At 36.8% G+C, this 16536-nt stretch overlaps 1 protein-coding gene across 4 annotated transcripts in view; it reads left to right on the top strand.

The window, feature by feature from the left end:
- The window catches only part of CSMD1 (CUB and Sushi multiple domains 1), a 2000616-nt gene that overhangs the window by 1960418 nt on the left and 23662 nt on the right, over positions 1-16536 (top strand). For 2 of the 4 annotated variants that reach the window (XM_073336215.1, XM_073336217.1), the window contains exons 62-66: positions 2279-2352; positions 5494-5605; positions 8006-8185; positions 10000-10044; positions 15491-15652. In XM_073336215.1, coding sequence (XP_073192316.1) covers positions 2279-2352; positions 5494-5605; positions 8006-8185; positions 10000-10044; positions 15491-15652 — 573 coding nt within the window. Of the gene's footprint in view, positions 1-2278; positions 2353-5493; positions 5606-8005; positions 8186-8585; positions 8659-9999; positions 10045-15490; positions 15653-16536 lie in introns of those variants that run through there. The other 2 variants (XM_073336216.1, XM_073336218.1) reach the window with 2 other exon arrangements.

Below are 16536 nucleotides of genomic sequence, written 5' to 3'. Positions count from 1 at the left end.
ACTTTCTCCACACCACTCATGGTTTTATATACCTCTATCATATCCCCCCTTAGTCTCCTCTTTTTCCAAACTGAAAAGTCCTAGCCTCTTTAATCTCTCCTCATACAGGACTCGTTCCAAACCCCTAATCGTTTTAGTTGCCCTTTTCTGAACCTTTTCTAATGCCAGTATATCTATTTTTTTGAGATGAGGGGACCACATCTGTACACAGTATTCAAGATGTGGGCGTACCATGGATTTATATAAGGGCAATAAGATATTTGCCGTCTTATTCCGTATCCCTTTTTTAATGATTCCTAACATCCCATTAGCTTTTTTGACTGCCGCTACACTCTGCGTGGACGTCTTCAGAGAACTATCCACGATGACTCCAAGATCTTTCTCCTGATTAGTTGTAGCTAAATTAGCCCCCATCATATTGTATGTATAATTGGGGTTATTTTTTCCAGTATGCATTACTTTACATTTATTCACATTAAATTTCATTTTCCATTTTGTTGCCCAATCACTTAGTTTCGTGAGATCTATTTGAAGTTCTTCAAAGTCTGCTTTGTTCTTAACTATCTTGAGCAGTTTAGTATCATCAACAAACTTTGCCACCTCACTGTTTACCCCTTTCTCTGGTCAGTTAATGAGGAGCCACTAACACTAAATTCAGATGTGTAATCTGAATAAATTCTAATGTCGTTAATCCAGACTATGCTGCTGTGGGCAATATGAGTGTGTCACATCTTCATTCAGCAGTTAAGAATATGAGTTACAGGAAAATTATATATGAGCCTTAAAATGATGGTGTAAACCTGCAAATAGCTGGGAGTCAACTTCCAGTAAATTTTTCTATTTTCTACAGTAAGTGATATATAAATACATTGAATATATTGCATCAAAAAGATCTGGTTTACCTCAAGAAGCCCCAGTTTTACCTCCTCAGTCACAGCTTTTCTACTATTATAATAACAAAACATTTCATATTAGAGCTTCTGCAGTTTTAGAAAATAGCATTGTGGGAAGAAGAAAGATGTCAGTAATTTAAAGGTATTTTTTACCTGTAAAATCAGATGGTTGAAAAAAATTATAACAAAAATAATCTCCTACAGGAACAAATTTCCCCAAAGATGGCAATGTTTACCACTTCTTGACACTGCTTATTTTGTTATAATAGCTGTGGGCTATCTAATTCTGGTTTTTTTTTGAAGAGGTTGGTTTCTGTTGGTGATGTACTTTTTTAAAAAAAGACTGATCTGTTTCATTTTTTCCATTAGCAGCTGTCCAGACTAACTGATGATGAAGTTAAAAGTCCCTTGATTGTTCAAGTACTACATGTTTTTTAAAATGTCATGTGTTAGGTTCCCATCTATCTGAATTCTGAAGCCACTAAGATTTCCTTTATAAATTAGTGCATTATGTATTCTAGCGATAGGATGATGAAAGTGACTGACTAGCATTGAAATTGGAAATCAGGCTATAAAGAAATGATATATCACACCACTGGATTATAGGATTACGATTACAGAGCGTTGGAAATTGTTACAGAGGAAATATAGGCCCAAATCCTTTGCTTTATGTTGCAGAGCCAGAACAAAACCAGAATAGCCAGCCATGGGAAGATCATCCCAATATAGTGGGAGTTTCTGGTGGCGTACAGCCATCCTCTCAGCTCCTATGCTACCCACCTTCCATCCTGCCCACCTAACAGGCATGACTGGGCATCCCGATAATCTTCCCAAACTGTCATGTCCGTCTCTAGGGTATGTTGGCAGCTGGTATAACCAGACCAGAGGACAGCCAGCCCAGGATTTAAGGGAACTCGACATTCACACCTTTTCTGAGATGTACTGTTAACTCTTCAACCAGAGCTGGGTTTCAGGGCCTCTTTTAAAGCATGTGCTTTCATGGTCACAAAAAAAGAGTTTCTGGCAAATAATTTTATGCTTAGCTTCCTAAGGTTGGTTTTCAGAAATTTGGCTTTACAACTCTGTGGTTCCTAGGAAAAGAACACTAGGAGCGAAAGATGTCTCTCAGTGTTACATCTGCATTATGTATAATGCTTTTGACTGACACAATGTGCTGTGTATTCCACAAGATTCAAAGCGGTCAGTTGTGTAAAAAAAAAAAAATCCCAGTACTGAAATCTCTATGCTTCCAAAACTATCTTCATGAATTACTTGTGAACATATTGAAAGAAAAAAAAAAGTACTGTAATTTTGTGTGGTTTTAATTTATCTTTGAAAATTTAAACTGAAATAACATCTCCTGTGTTTTCCATTTTAAAATTTAGATCCAGCCCATAACACTTGCACAGATCCTGGTACTCCACCCTATGGAATACAAAACAATTCTAGAGGTTATGAGGTAAGAAGCCTTTTTATTTACTAATTTACTGAAATTGGAATACATTTAATATTAATGTATGTTAAATTGTTTTTAGCTTTAAATGTTACAAATAATGTTTATCACTTTCAGATTTTTTTTTTACTAAAACCTCAGGCTTCATCTTCAGTTATTGTTTTAATATGGAGCTTTAGGAAGAAACTCACAGTCTTTAGAATATATCATGTCATAAGTTTTTAGTAGAATTCCCCACTGAAATAAGTGAGGACTTTTGCTTAAAAATTAATGATATGCTATAGACCTTTCAGTGGACAATAATTATATTGTGCATGCAGTATTTTAGCTATATCCCTACAAGGTTATTCAATTTTTTTTTCTCCATCAGATTAAATTGTTTTGTTCTATACCAGTAGCTGTTACATACTTTAACAAACAGTGAGTAAATAGCTGATATACTAAGGGCCTGATCAAAAGGCCATTCAAGTCACTGGAAGAAATCCCATTGATTCTCAGGGCTTTGGATCAGACCCTGACACATGCCATCAAGTAGCTTCATTCAATTATAAAAGCATATTGAATTCCATGCACAAACACAGAAGCTCAAGATAGTCTGCATGATGGTCAAAATTCTCTTTGAGTGTCATCATTATAATCTCTTAATTCTGCACGAAATATTAGTTTATTAAGCATCTGTCTTGAAAGAAATTGAGAAAATATCACAGAAGTACCTAACTGCCATAATGAGTCATTGTCATTCAATGTTCGGACTGATGAGAATTATTTAGGATTCTATCAGAGTATAAATTGTTAGTGAAATTTTACTTCGGAATGTGTTTACTATAGTGAATACAGTAACTATCTTTCAGTAAATCTCTGCTGTCCCTAAATTAGTCCCCTACCTATTTCTGTCAGAATGACTAGAGAGAAATCATATGTCCAGGAGTTGACAATCTGTGGGTAGATGACCTTGTTAGAGAAAGATGTTATGGAAGAGGGCAATTCTTTGAGGTATTTATCTGTGCTTACCAGCATCACCTCTGACTTACCTGAGTTCATTTTTGGTTAGCTGTATTTCATTGCTCTGCTATATAAATGCATACACACCTCCAGCCCTTTCTCAGCTAAGCAATATGAAGAGTAAATTACTTTATTCCTTCTGAAGATTGAAAAAGATACATAACTCTATTACTGGCTTGAGCATAGATGTGTCATTTTTCCTTGACCTATTTAAATCCTTTCTAGATTGACACTTCCTGTTATGAAATTCCAGTTTACGGTGAAATTCATACTGGTATTCACTAGTATCATAATTGACAATATTTTTACAAAAAGCAAGAGCACTTAAGAGTCAGAAGAGCTGCATTCTATTCTAGACTCTACTCTCTCTGTATGTCTTTGGACATGTCATTGAGATGGAAATTTTCAGACATGGGTGCAAACAATTATGCAAGAAAATCCATACCATCAATTAGATGTTTAACAAAAGTGTCCTAATTTTCAGACCCACTTCAAGTAGAATTGGATTGTAGATGCTGTGCTCATGGGATCATCAGGCCACCTCTCTTTAGATGTCTAAATATAGATTTTATGTTCGGCACCAACATTTGAAAATGTTGGCTTTAGCTTCTCTTGCCTTTGTTCCCCATGCATACACTTAAATTGATAATACTTATATTCCTCTGTAGTGTCCATTGAGATCTTCAGACAGAAGGTGCTATAACTTGGCAGTGTATTATTTTTATTAAATATTAAATATTATTCACTTGCATGATACACATTAATATCTATTTGTACTTTCCGTATTATTATAATTTACATCTCTTTCCTTACTCCTTCATCAAATCTATTACCAACTCATCTCCTCTGTCAGCAAAAGCACTTCCTCAATGGACAGTTCTTCATCCTCAGTTGTCCTGACCTCCCAGTGTCCGTGGGTTGCCATTCTCGGCCAGTTCCTGATCAGCACATCCTGCGCTGTTTCCCCCCAGCTCCCATTGGCCGGGAATGGCAAACCATGGCCACTGGGAGATGCGGGCGGCCATGCTAATGTAAACAAACTGTCTCAGAGCCCGCCAGCAGATTATCCTGATGGGCCGCAATTTGCCCACCACTGAGCTAGACCTACAAATAAGGTGCACATTTTTAAAAATGAGGGTAATCAACTACTGGAACAACATACCAAGGTTTCTGATAGATTCTTCCTCACTGGCCATTTTAAAATCAAGATTGGATGTTTGTTTGTTTTTTTTTCTAAAAGATATGCTTTCTCTTTTAACCTAAGAGAAACTAATTCAAAGAAGTCCTATAGCCTGTGGTATGAAGGAGAAAACAGAGGATCACAATAGTCCCTTCTGGCCTTAGAACATGTGAATCTTTGAAATTCCTATCCCATTTCCTTAATTTCCTTTCCTCAGAAGGATTGTAAAGAAAGTGGTCTTTTCTCACTTTTATGACCACTTTACTTAGAACTGCCTTCTTCACTTGCAGTCTAGTGTTCTACTCTTTCTAATAGAGATTGCATTCCTTACTGTTTTCTCATCCCACTTGATCACAGTACAGCTTTCAATCCTGTCAATCATCACTTCGCTTCTTGAGCATCTCAAGCAGAACTTAGGTAGTACATAGTCACAGATGTAGCATAAACAATTAAGCCCATAATTTTCTGTATGAATATAACTGCAGGTGTAACTGCAGGAGATCTTTTATCATTGCACAGTATGGAATTTGTATTTTCCTATTTTCTTTTTAAACAAATAGCTTATTAATTCATACAGTGAGAAAAAAATCTTTAAAAGCAGGTTTTCTAGTTATGGTAAGTCAAATGTAGTGCAATGTGTAGAAATACCATTTTAGTCATTTGTCACACATTTTAGTTGCTTCTGTCACACAAATTGGTAGACTAGAAAGTTGAGAGTGTATAGAGTGTGGTTCCTTTTTGTGTGTCCAGTCTGATCCATTTTTTTCCATCTATCATTGGCAGATACATTCAGTTTTACCATCATGGATGAGACTTTGATTGCATAAGGAAAAAAATCTAACTCTGTAAACTGCAAACTGATGATCTTTTTTTAAAAATCTCCCTGGCAGCATATCACTATGCTGTCAACTGATTGCAAGTGTTGGTTTCCCGTTTTCTCTTATATTCTACTTTTGATCCTGCAGGTTGGAAGCACAGTCTTTTTCAGATGTAGGAAGGGTTATCATGTTCAAGGCTCTACTACTCGATCTTGTCTTGCAAACTTAACTTGGAGTGGTATACAGTCTGAATGCATTCGTAAGTACAGGGTTTTTTTCTTTAAAATTTGTGTGTCATAAATATAAAGGGAAGGGTAAACACCTTTAAAATCCCTCCTGGCCAGAGGAAAAACCCTTTCACCTGTAAAGGGTTAAGAAGCTAGGATAACCACGCTGGCACCTGACCAAAATGACCAATGAGGAGACAAGATACTTTCAAAAGCTCGGGGGAGGGAGAAACAAAGCCTCTCTCTCGGTCTGTGTGATGCTTTTGCTGGGGACAGAACAGGAATGGAGTCTTATAATTTAGTAAGTAATCTAGCTAGATATGTGTTAGATTCTGTTTGTTTAAATGGCTGAGAAAATAAGCTATGCTGAATGGAATGGATATTCCTGTTTTTGTGTCTTTTTGTAACTTAAGGTTTTGCCTAGAGGGATTCTCTATGTTTTGAATCTAATTACCCTGTAAGGTATTTACCATCCTGATTTTACAGAGGTGATTCTTTTTACTTTTTCTTCTATTAAAATTCTTCTTTTAAGAAACTGAATGCTTTTTCATTGTTCCTAAGATCCCAGGGTTTGGGTCTGTGGTCACCTATGCAAATTGGTGAGGATTTTTATCAAACCTTCCCCAGGAAAGGGGGTGTAGGGCTTGGGAGGCTTTTGGGGGGAAAGACATTTCCAAACGGACTCGTTCCCAGTAACCGGAGTTAGACATTTGGTGGTGGCAGCGAAAGTCCAAGGGCAAAAGGTAAAGTAGTTTGTACCTTGGGGAAGTTTTAACCTAAGCTGGTAAAAGTAAGCTTAGGAGGTTTTCATGAAGGTCCCCACATCTGTACCCTAAAGTTCAGAGTGGGGAAGGAAACTTGACAATGTTTAATGTAGTTTTTGACAAGGTAACAAACCAATACACTTTTTAATCTCATATAGTAGATAATATGCAACATACTCCCCACTGTCTCAAAGTCAGAGTTTGCCAACAGATACTACATAGTTTACTGCAGTCATCTACTCTTCTAAATGTAGCAGTAAATTTCTGTCTGTCAGATGCCATGGTGTGGTGACCGTTGACAAATGGTATCTTTATCATTGTGCTTACTGTCACTGTATCAACTCTGTTGGGCTAAATTCTGCTTTCAGTGACACCAGAGCAAATCTGTTATAACTCTACTAAAGTTCATGTAGATTTTTTTGTGTTTATATTGGTGTCATTGAGAACAGAATATGGCACACCGTATGTGTAGGAACATTTTGTTGGCTAGTCTTCTGTGAACCATGAAGTGTGACTCATCACTCCACAGCTCTTCTGGGCTGCAAGTGGGAAGCTGGAAGATCAATATATTTGGATTTCTGTGATGGTTAGAGTACATCAGTGAACTACTACAATATAATAGACTGATCTAAAATAAAAATAATACTTTGGAGCAGTGGCTCTCAACCTTTCCAGACTACTGTATCTTTTCAGGAGTCTGCTTTGTCTTGCGTACCCCCCAAGTTTCACCTGACTTAAAAACTACTTGCTTAGAAAATCGGACATAAAAATACAAAAGTGTCACAGCACACTATTACTGAAAAAATTCTTACTCTCATTTTTACGACATAATTATAAAATAAAGCAATTGGAATATAAATATTGTACTTACATTTCAGTGTGTAGTATATAGAGCAGTATAAGCAAGTCATTGTCTGTATGAAATATTAGTTTGTACTGACTTTGCTAGTGTTTTTTTTGTATCCAGTTGTAAAACTAAGCCAATATCTAGATGAGTTAAAGTACCTCCTCGAAGACCTCTGCTTATCCACAGGGGTACATGTACCCCTAATCGAGAACCACTGGTTTAGAATGACCTTAGATTCTAATCCCATTTCAGATTAATTTTGAGATGTTATAAATGGACAAATGGAGCAGAAAGATTGAGACATCTATTGCAACAATTTCTGTTATACCCAGTGAAGTATGATAAAACCTTTCTATGGAACCTTTATTTCATTTGATGTTTATAATGAATTTATTTAGCACACTAATCACTGTAATTTTCAAGGTTGTTTCAGACACTGAATTTATGTGATGCTTGAAGCTATGACAGTACAACAATACAATACCAATCACAGAATAATTTGCAATGGCATGTGCCCTGGCTTTTCTTCCTTTTAACTCTTTTTCTCCTTCGCCTTAATAATGGATCTTCAGTGTACTGTGTAGAAATAGGTGATATTAGTAGGAGTCATTATTTCCCACTTGCCACAACACAACAATATATCACAAAGTCTCAACGTTACTTCTGCTGAAAATATAAAAATTGCTTGCCATTTTTTAAATGGTAGAAAGTTTGCTAAGTGAAAAGGGATGGATTGGCATGTGTTTGTTCTAAATTCTGTAAATAGATACTGTGTACAACTGTTTGTTGCAGCTTTTGCTAACCCTAAAAAACCCTTTCAGCTCATGCTTGCAGACAGCCAGAGACACCAGCGCATGTAGATGTGAAAGCAATAGATCTTCCTACTTTAGGTTACACTTTGGTGTATACCTGTCAGCCAGGATTTTTTCTTGCTGGTGGATCAGAGCACCGGACATGTAAACCAGATATGAAATGGACAGGAAAGCCACCTATTTGTAAAAGTAAGTTGTTGATCAAGTGATATATCACACTCTACAGAAATTGGACTCATATTTATCCTAGTATAATTCTATTGATTTTAGAGTGTATACCAGGGTTGAATTACGACCAATTAATATCACAATAAAACAAACTGTCATAATAGTGTTCAGATTATAACACAAACTGAGCAAATGAATACATTCAAAGTGAATGTACCATCCTGAACTCACTCAGAAAAAAGTATACCTACAGATAATAAAAAAGTTAAACTAAAAGACCAGAATTTGTTCAAGACAAGCTGTCAATTTTAACCGTGCATTTTCTTTTTTATCTCAGTTTGTGTCAAATCTTAACATTCTTTAAATGTGTTTTTCAGTGCTTAATTTACATTATTTATAGGGGTTTAACTTTTTTTTAAAGTTCTTTCATAGCAGACTGGCTTTTGAAATCATGCAGGTATGTTTGGATAAATTAGGTGCATTTTTTTTATCCATGGAGAATGTGTTTCCTTTAAAATAAAAGTGAACAATAAAACTCAACAAAATTGAAAATAAGCCATTGGGCCAAATTCTGCTCTGAATTACATAAGTGTAAATCTGATATAATTCCACTGGCATACTCTGGATACAGATTTCTGACAGCAACATTTGGCCCTTATGTTTAAATTGATTGTGGTTTGTAAATCTCTATCTCTGCACCATTTAAACTTTTAACAGTTTTAAATAACAGAAAAACAAAAACAAAAAACAAAGTATGTGCTATTGACTAGCTGCCTGTAACATTTTGTTTGATGCAACTTGCAAATGTAGAAAATAAATAAAAACGTGTTTAGTGAACATAAACCATTTTGGTTCTTTGTATTCCATTACCAGTTCCCTGCAAAATAATTTTTAAGGGTGCTATATATCACTAGTTCTGATGAAGAGTTGTTTGAGAGATATTTTTAAAGTGCAGCCTTTCAAATGAAGTGTAAGACTTCCCCCCCCCCCCCGTTGTTTTTTAAGACCAGTAAACAGAATATTAAAAAAATGTCCAGTAGTGTTCATGTGTGCATGCAAGCTAACAACGGCCAACTAGTTTGAGCTGACACATAGCTGTTGGGGTACAATTCACCCCTGTGCAAAGAGTTCACACAAAGTATACCACTTACATGTTACTCAAACCTTCAAAATAAGACATAAGTAGTGCATAGGACTTTTGACAGCTCTTTTGCGCAGGGGTGGATTTTCACCCGGTATGCCTCTGAAGAAAAAGAGCACACAACAGAATAGTCTATCTGCCTGACTTTTGTATTTTTTAAGCACCTAACAATATGGGGCTGGAACCCCCAAATGGTGCAAATTGACATTGACTTCAGTGGAGCCACACTAATGTACACCTGATGTGGTTCTGTCCTGTGTCATCATTGACATAGTTACCTATCTTTTTGCTGGTTTGTGCCATATCCCTAGCGTTATTCACTAGTAGTATTTGTTTAATTTTGATTTAATACATTATTATACTTACATAGATACATAATTCATCCTCACTATAAGGCTCTCTCTTATAGCACTGGGACTGATATAAAACAATAAACTTTAGGCCTGAATACATTAAATACATACCTCTGTAGTCAACTAATTTATCACAATAAAAGTGCTGGTTTCCCAAGGGTTTTTTTTTTCCCAATGAATGTGTGCGGCTGTATGGGTTTGAATCTGTAATATGTTCTAGGCTTTAGTTATTTCTGCTGCATATATAGGAGGGATAATTGCTTTAATCAAGCATTATGTTTTAGCATTCTATAGAAGAATAAATATGTTCATAAAATGATAATTTGTTTTTTTACTTGTAGGTAAAGGAGTGAGAGAAGTTAATGAAACAATAACTAAAACTCCAGGTTTGTATACCAGAACAGTTTTAGATCTAAATAAACTAAATTGATTTGTACCCTAGTATGTTTTGGGTAGTAAAACTATTTCTAACAGTTAACTTAATTATTCCGTTACTCATCACGAAGGAAGACAAATGTCCTAGATATTCATAAGAATAACTGGCATGTGAAGCCTACTCTCTGAAATTCTTTCCATGGTAACATCATTTTTACATAGCGATTTCTCATACAACACCAGCTTTTGGAGCGTTGTACCAAGGCGTTGTTAAATCAAAGTATAAGGTAGACAGGAAGCAAGGAAAGGTAGTTTTATTTTAGAGTGTTCTAATGGAGAGCCTTATAATGAGGGTAGAATTTAATCATATAAAGCTAGGTTTGGTGAAAAATCCATCTGGCTTTCACGTTGTGAATGCTCTGGAAAGTCTCAAAAAATTTGCATTTGAGAACTTAGGTTGGCCTCCATGCCACAAAAGTTGGATGGATTTTGAACTGAATTTGACCTACATTTGATTATATGCTTCTATCAGAAATATACAATATACATCTTTGGGGAAGTTTGGTACTCTACCCTTCTTCATATACAGGCATTTTCACTGGCCTACTGGACATGTTAGACCTGATTTTTTTTAAGTGGTCTCTTTTTATATAGACAGAGTTTTTCACCAAATAAGGCCTGCCCAGAATAATAGGGCACCGCAGGGGCTGCTGCCAAGTTGTAACCTTTGGCCTTGCTGCTGAGATTGCTAACAGGAGTGTCAATTGAGATAATAAATGAGTTTATTTCCCCAGTTTTTACAGTAATCACAATAGTGTACAGTTGACTGCATTCATGCTAATTAATAAATAATCTTAGTTTGCTGGAGGCTCTTGGCTGCACCTCACTGCACAGCTAAGGTATGCATTAATCAGCTACTGCATGGTCTATTGTGTTTCATTGTCTAATTAAAATATAGCTGAAGTTCATTCAGAGGCTGTGTCTCGAACTATATTCACCAAGCAGTGCATTAATACAGACTACCTCATGTTGTTTATAGTCATTATAAGTAGCTATTTTAAAAATTCATTTTTATAAAATGAAAGATTATGATTTTTGCATATCACTAATTATAATACTGTTCACTCAAACAATTCACAGTAAACAACAGTAATAAATAGGGGAAAAAGTTTAAAGATACATTTCACTAACTTACTTTTAATTACAATTTTAAAACTTTTGAATTGTATCATGTATCTGAGCTCTGCATATGGTTTTTGGTCCTCCTCTCTGCCTCACTACCTCTCCACTTAACTTTCTGTAAAGTTCCATTTGCAACCACATTGCTTTTAAATGTGGTGTAACTAATACTGCTGAATTTGGAGCCTATTTATCATAGTGGGTTAGTTCACTAAGCTCCCATCTTTGGAGACCTGAATTTAAGTGATGGTGACCATCTATATGAAGTGGGTTAGTTTCCCCGTAGTTCTTGTTTATCCTTGCAATAATAATTAGCATTTATATAGTACTTCAAATCTTCATAGTATCTTGTAAAATTTATCTAATTAATCCTTATAATATCCATGTAAAGTAGGTTTGAAAAAACAAACACTAGGCTCAGTCTTCAGCCATGGCTCGCGCTGCTTTACATAGCCTTTTCACAAACTAGCTAGAAAGATGCTCTAAAGGAGCAGCCATGGATTTCCCCTAAAGAGAGCCAGCATAGGTGTCTCTATCCCACCAGCTTCTCTCACTCACCACCCTCAGATAATGGATGGAGAGGGCAGGGAGCAGCATGCTATGGGTTGGAAAAGGGAGGGGCAGGCTGGAGTACATAGTGCTCCCCCTGATCCTTTCCTGGCTCAGTAATCCCTATGGGACTACTGCAGCTGCATTTTGGCCCTCAGCCAGCCCAAGATTGGAGGAACAGAAATGCATATTACAGTCACCTTCCGCTGCTTCCTCTGCTCAGCTGTACCAAGTGTAAATTTGGTGCAGCTGAAAATTGAGCCCACTATATCATTTTGGATAAAGTGACATACTATAATTGACAGCTGTGCTCAACAGTAATTGCAAGGGTGTTGAAGCTTAGGTGTGGACTGAGATATATCATCAGGTCTTTCATGGGAATCTTGCACAGAACCTCTCAGCATTATAGCAGACTCATGTCAGTACTACCTGCCCCTCACTTTCATGAACCATAAATTCATTTGTGCATATTTAATTAAAGGAAAAAGCAAATACGATACTTTTAATACATTTTTAAAGTATCAGGGTTTCTCATCTGCTATCACAGAGAGTCACAATTGTGACATACCTATGGAAAGAGAAGTATCCAGAACAAGAAATCTAGGAATCCTACTGAAGAATTATAATATATTACAGCATGTTGGAACTATAAGAATAAAAACCAATTGAGTGGGGAAAGGGTCAGTACTTTGCTGTCATTAGCTCCGAATCACTAATTTAATATAATTAGTATAGTAGTATGTGTTACATGAATGAGATGGATTCACAGATTGTGGCACAGAGATATAGTTTGAGTAGAAACCAAGTGCCCTGAGTTTTACTCTCAGCTCTGCATATCTGGCACGTTTTGTGCACTTGCTTCTATTTAGAAATCTCTTGCCAATTAGAAAAAGTAACTGTGTCCCTCTGCAGGGCTATTCTCCACCACCTTCTCATGCAGTGGAATAGGTGGTACAAGGAGCCTGTCCCACTGCACCACTCAGGTGAGGTGTTAGAAGAGTCAGTAGCAGCTACAGGGATTTGGAAAGCCGCGATACTCTTCTTTATTCCTGTTTTCATCCCCTTCCCTGTTCTCTCTCCCCTTCCTTGCGTGCCCCTCCTGGCCCTTTCACTGCCGAGTGGTAGGGGACTGGGGCAGATAGCTATTTGTACATTGTCCTTATCCCAGTTGCTTCATACCAGTTTGACTTCAGCAGGAGTGCAGAAAAAGAGAAGCAGGTTGGCTGTCTGCAGTTTCTCTACCATATTGTCCTCTGATGATGATGATGAGAAACTGCAAGGAAATCCCTGCAGCCCCACTGGATAAATAGCATTCCAGATGGGCAGGGCTGGAGGAATGCCAAGACTCCAGAGTATGTGAGTGTCATGTGGATTATGTAACAGTGGGCAGCCCTAACTCTGACACTAACTAACTCTGATCTTTGCCAAGACACATGAAACTTGCTTCTGCTCAGCATATTACACAAGGTCCTAATTGTCTTCGGTTGTCCTTGATTTCAGACTCTGGGAGGAGGCATGCAGCATTTTAAAGGATTAGACTATTCACTCTCTGTGACTCATTATCTCTAAAATAGCAATAACACAACTTATTAACGTATCCAACAGGAATAATGTGGGGATTTATTAGATAAAGGGACCCTCTGGGATAGTTTAGGGCCTAATCTGAGATTTAGGATTTACAGAATCTAATATTAATATAATTATTTTCATGTATTTTACAACTTTTTAAAGATAGACTTGATTTCTTTTTGTTTGGATGTAATGGTTGCCCAGCAAGCTAAATATTGCAGCATTGTTCTAGTATTTGAGCAAAATAGTAAGAGTTCAACAATAAAATACATTGGAAAAAGTAAATAAGATTTTAATATTTTGTTTGTTTTTTGTTATGTAAAGCCCCAATCCAGCAATGAGATCTGCATGGGAGGATGCCTGTGATTCCACAGAGCCTTATTTAAGTCAGTAGTGCTGGTTCTATGCATAGGGGCCCACTCATGAAGATCACATTGCCAGACTGGGCCCTAAGATATTAGAGTAATATAATAACTATATTTATATTTTTTTCAAAGCATGCTAAATTTAACCTGAGAATTTGTTTCTCATGTTTGTAGAGCTCCCTGAAAGTGAAAAGCATGACAGAAGTGCTAAACATTATTGTTGCTCCTACTCATTAAGTGCACATTAATACATTAGGACCAAGATACGATCAGCAGAGCCAGTTGGTGACTTTTTTTAGACAATTAATTGTCCGTGCCCTCCCATAATAAATATGAGGAAAGCATTCATATGATTTTCTCGGTCTTTATTACACTTTTGAAAAGTTAAAATTGTCTAAAGAAATGCACAAAACTCAGTTGGTCACTTCAAGAATTAAACCAGGGGAGAATGAAATAATGTACTCTTCCTGCAGCAGCATCTGGCTGTCTGGTGGGCACCATCTGTAGGGTGCCAGTGAATGTGAGGTTACAATAGTCTCCTGATCTGTCATTTGGTCGTGATGCTATGAGGCTGGGATTTTAGCTATTACTTTTTAAAATAGCCTTTTAAAATCATTCACTCTTTGTAATATCCTCTTGAAAGATTTAAATGACGTTTCTCGAGTATGGGAGCAGCCCAGCGTCACATAGAGTATCTGACATCAGTCCCCATATTCCCTTACCTGGCAGGGGTTTTGCGTGCTGCACAGGCAAGAGGAGGGGTCCCATCTCACTGTACTTAATACTGGCGTCTTAAATCAGCCCCCCTCAGCTCAAAAGTATTGCCACTGCATTGTGCCATTGAGGGATGTGCATAGGAGGAAAATTGGCATGTTGGAAGGGTATAGGAGGAAATGAGAATCCCAGAGAACACCTCTTCCACAAAATTAAATTATTTTTTCCTAATGGATTTGTCCTCTTCTGACTTTATTTTTATATGTGTTTTTTATTTTCAATTAGTGCAGAATACTAAAAGTCACCTCTACCAAGTTGTACGCATATTTGCCAAATATTTAAAATTCAGTCTTTAATAAATTAGAAATCCAACAATTTTCACTGCTACCAATAGCAGAGAGTGGGGTGGAGTGGAAGGAATAAAAACAGCCAAGAAAATGAACAAAAATACCCACTTCCCATACACCTCCACTCATTATTCCCTTCCTAGCCTAAAGGCTTGGGAGAACAGATTCAGGCTATTTCAGACTGGGGGAAAAGTAAATTCCAAATGCAAGGGACTCTCACCTTGAACTGAAGGAATTCCAGCTCTAGCATCTCCACTCCACACAGAAGTGTGGCATGGGGAGGAAGCTGGTCTCGCAAGCTATTTAGGGCTTTCTTAAAACACCATTTTAAACTGCACCTGAAATCTACTAGCATCCAGTGCAGCTCACAGAAGACTGGTTTAATGCACTCATGGGGGAGACAGGACTTCGAGCAGGGCAATCTCTACAATGGGTCCTCTACTCAAGAACTTTCTTTTTTTCTCAGTCCTGAGGAGAAGATTCGCTGAGGCATATAGAATGGGTTATTATAATTACTTTTATTGTGCCAAGCAAGCATGATATTATGTGAAGTTGTGCAGGAAGTTCATTATATACATTGTCTCTGATACTGTATATCTTTTTTTAAAAGCACTCAGAACAATGCATGTGTGTTTTAATGTAAAGCTTAATAAATAATGACAGATGAAAAAATGATTTTACTTTACTTTTGGTTTGTGGTGATTTACTCCTTTGTTTATTGCTTATTTGTTCAGTCCCTTCAGATGTGTTTTTCATAAATTCATTGTGGAAGGGATTTTATGAGTATCTAGGGAAAAGACAACCTGCTACTCTGACAGTCGACTGGTTCAATACTACAAGCAGCAAGGTGAATGCCACATTCACTGAATCGTCCAATGTACAACTTAAACTATCAGGTAGGTTTAGAATAAAGTAGTAGAAATATCTGGTTTGTTGCTTTTTCAATTGTTCCAATTTCTCATGTTTTCTGCTGTTGCAAACGCTAAACACCAAAATTGGAATCACATCAGTAATATCTTCTAACTGATGATATGGGTCATTTATGCACTTCATTTATGTAAAATGAAAATTGTGACTAATATATTGTCATTAAAAATCCTTTCAGTATGTTTTGCAAGAGTAACAATGCTAAACATAGTGTCCTGCTCAAATTCCAGTTTGGTCAGTTATATTTTGCCAAGTTAAATTCTCCCAGAGTTTCAAATAAAGTATTGGTTTTGTTTCTTGTCCCAAGCTGTTGTGTAGCATCACTGTGTACTATTAAACCACTGTCGTGCTAAACTCTGAAGATGGTTGTATTTCAGTGATAGGCAAAGTCATCCATACCATATATAGTTTTTTCTGCACTTTAGGATCTGTTAAGATCAAAAGGTCTATAAAGGAAGATATTATTTGTTTATTACTTTAACTTTGTTTTAAAGGAGAGATATCTTGATAACATCCTTACATAAAATGGGTAGGGTTACAGAATACAGTAAGTTATGTATTCCTTTCTGGGATGCTGATTTATGTTCTGATCTAACAGTCTGACCAAAGTTATGTTTTAAATGGCCATTATCAGTTACATGCATCTTTCCTGGTTGACTGTATGGGCAGATTTCAGAGTAACAGCCGTGTTAGTCTGTATTCGCAAAAAGAAAAGGAGTACTTGTGGCACCTTAGAGACTAACCAATTTATTTGAGCATGAGCTTTCGTGAGCTACTGCTCACTTCATCGGATGCATAACGTGGAAACTGCAGCAGACTTTATATACACACAGAGAATATGAAACAATACCTC

The sequence above is a fragment of the Lepidochelys kempii genome, chromosome 3 (assembly GCF_965140265.1).
Source record: "Lepidochelys kempii isolate rLepKem1 chromosome 3, rLepKem1.hap2, whole genome shotgun sequence".
Lineage (NCBI taxonomy): Eukaryota > Metazoa > Chordata > Testudines > Cheloniidae > Lepidochelys > Lepidochelys kempii.
Note: the sequence above shows the minus strand (reverse complement) of the source record. Positions and strands in the feature narration are given on the sequence as shown.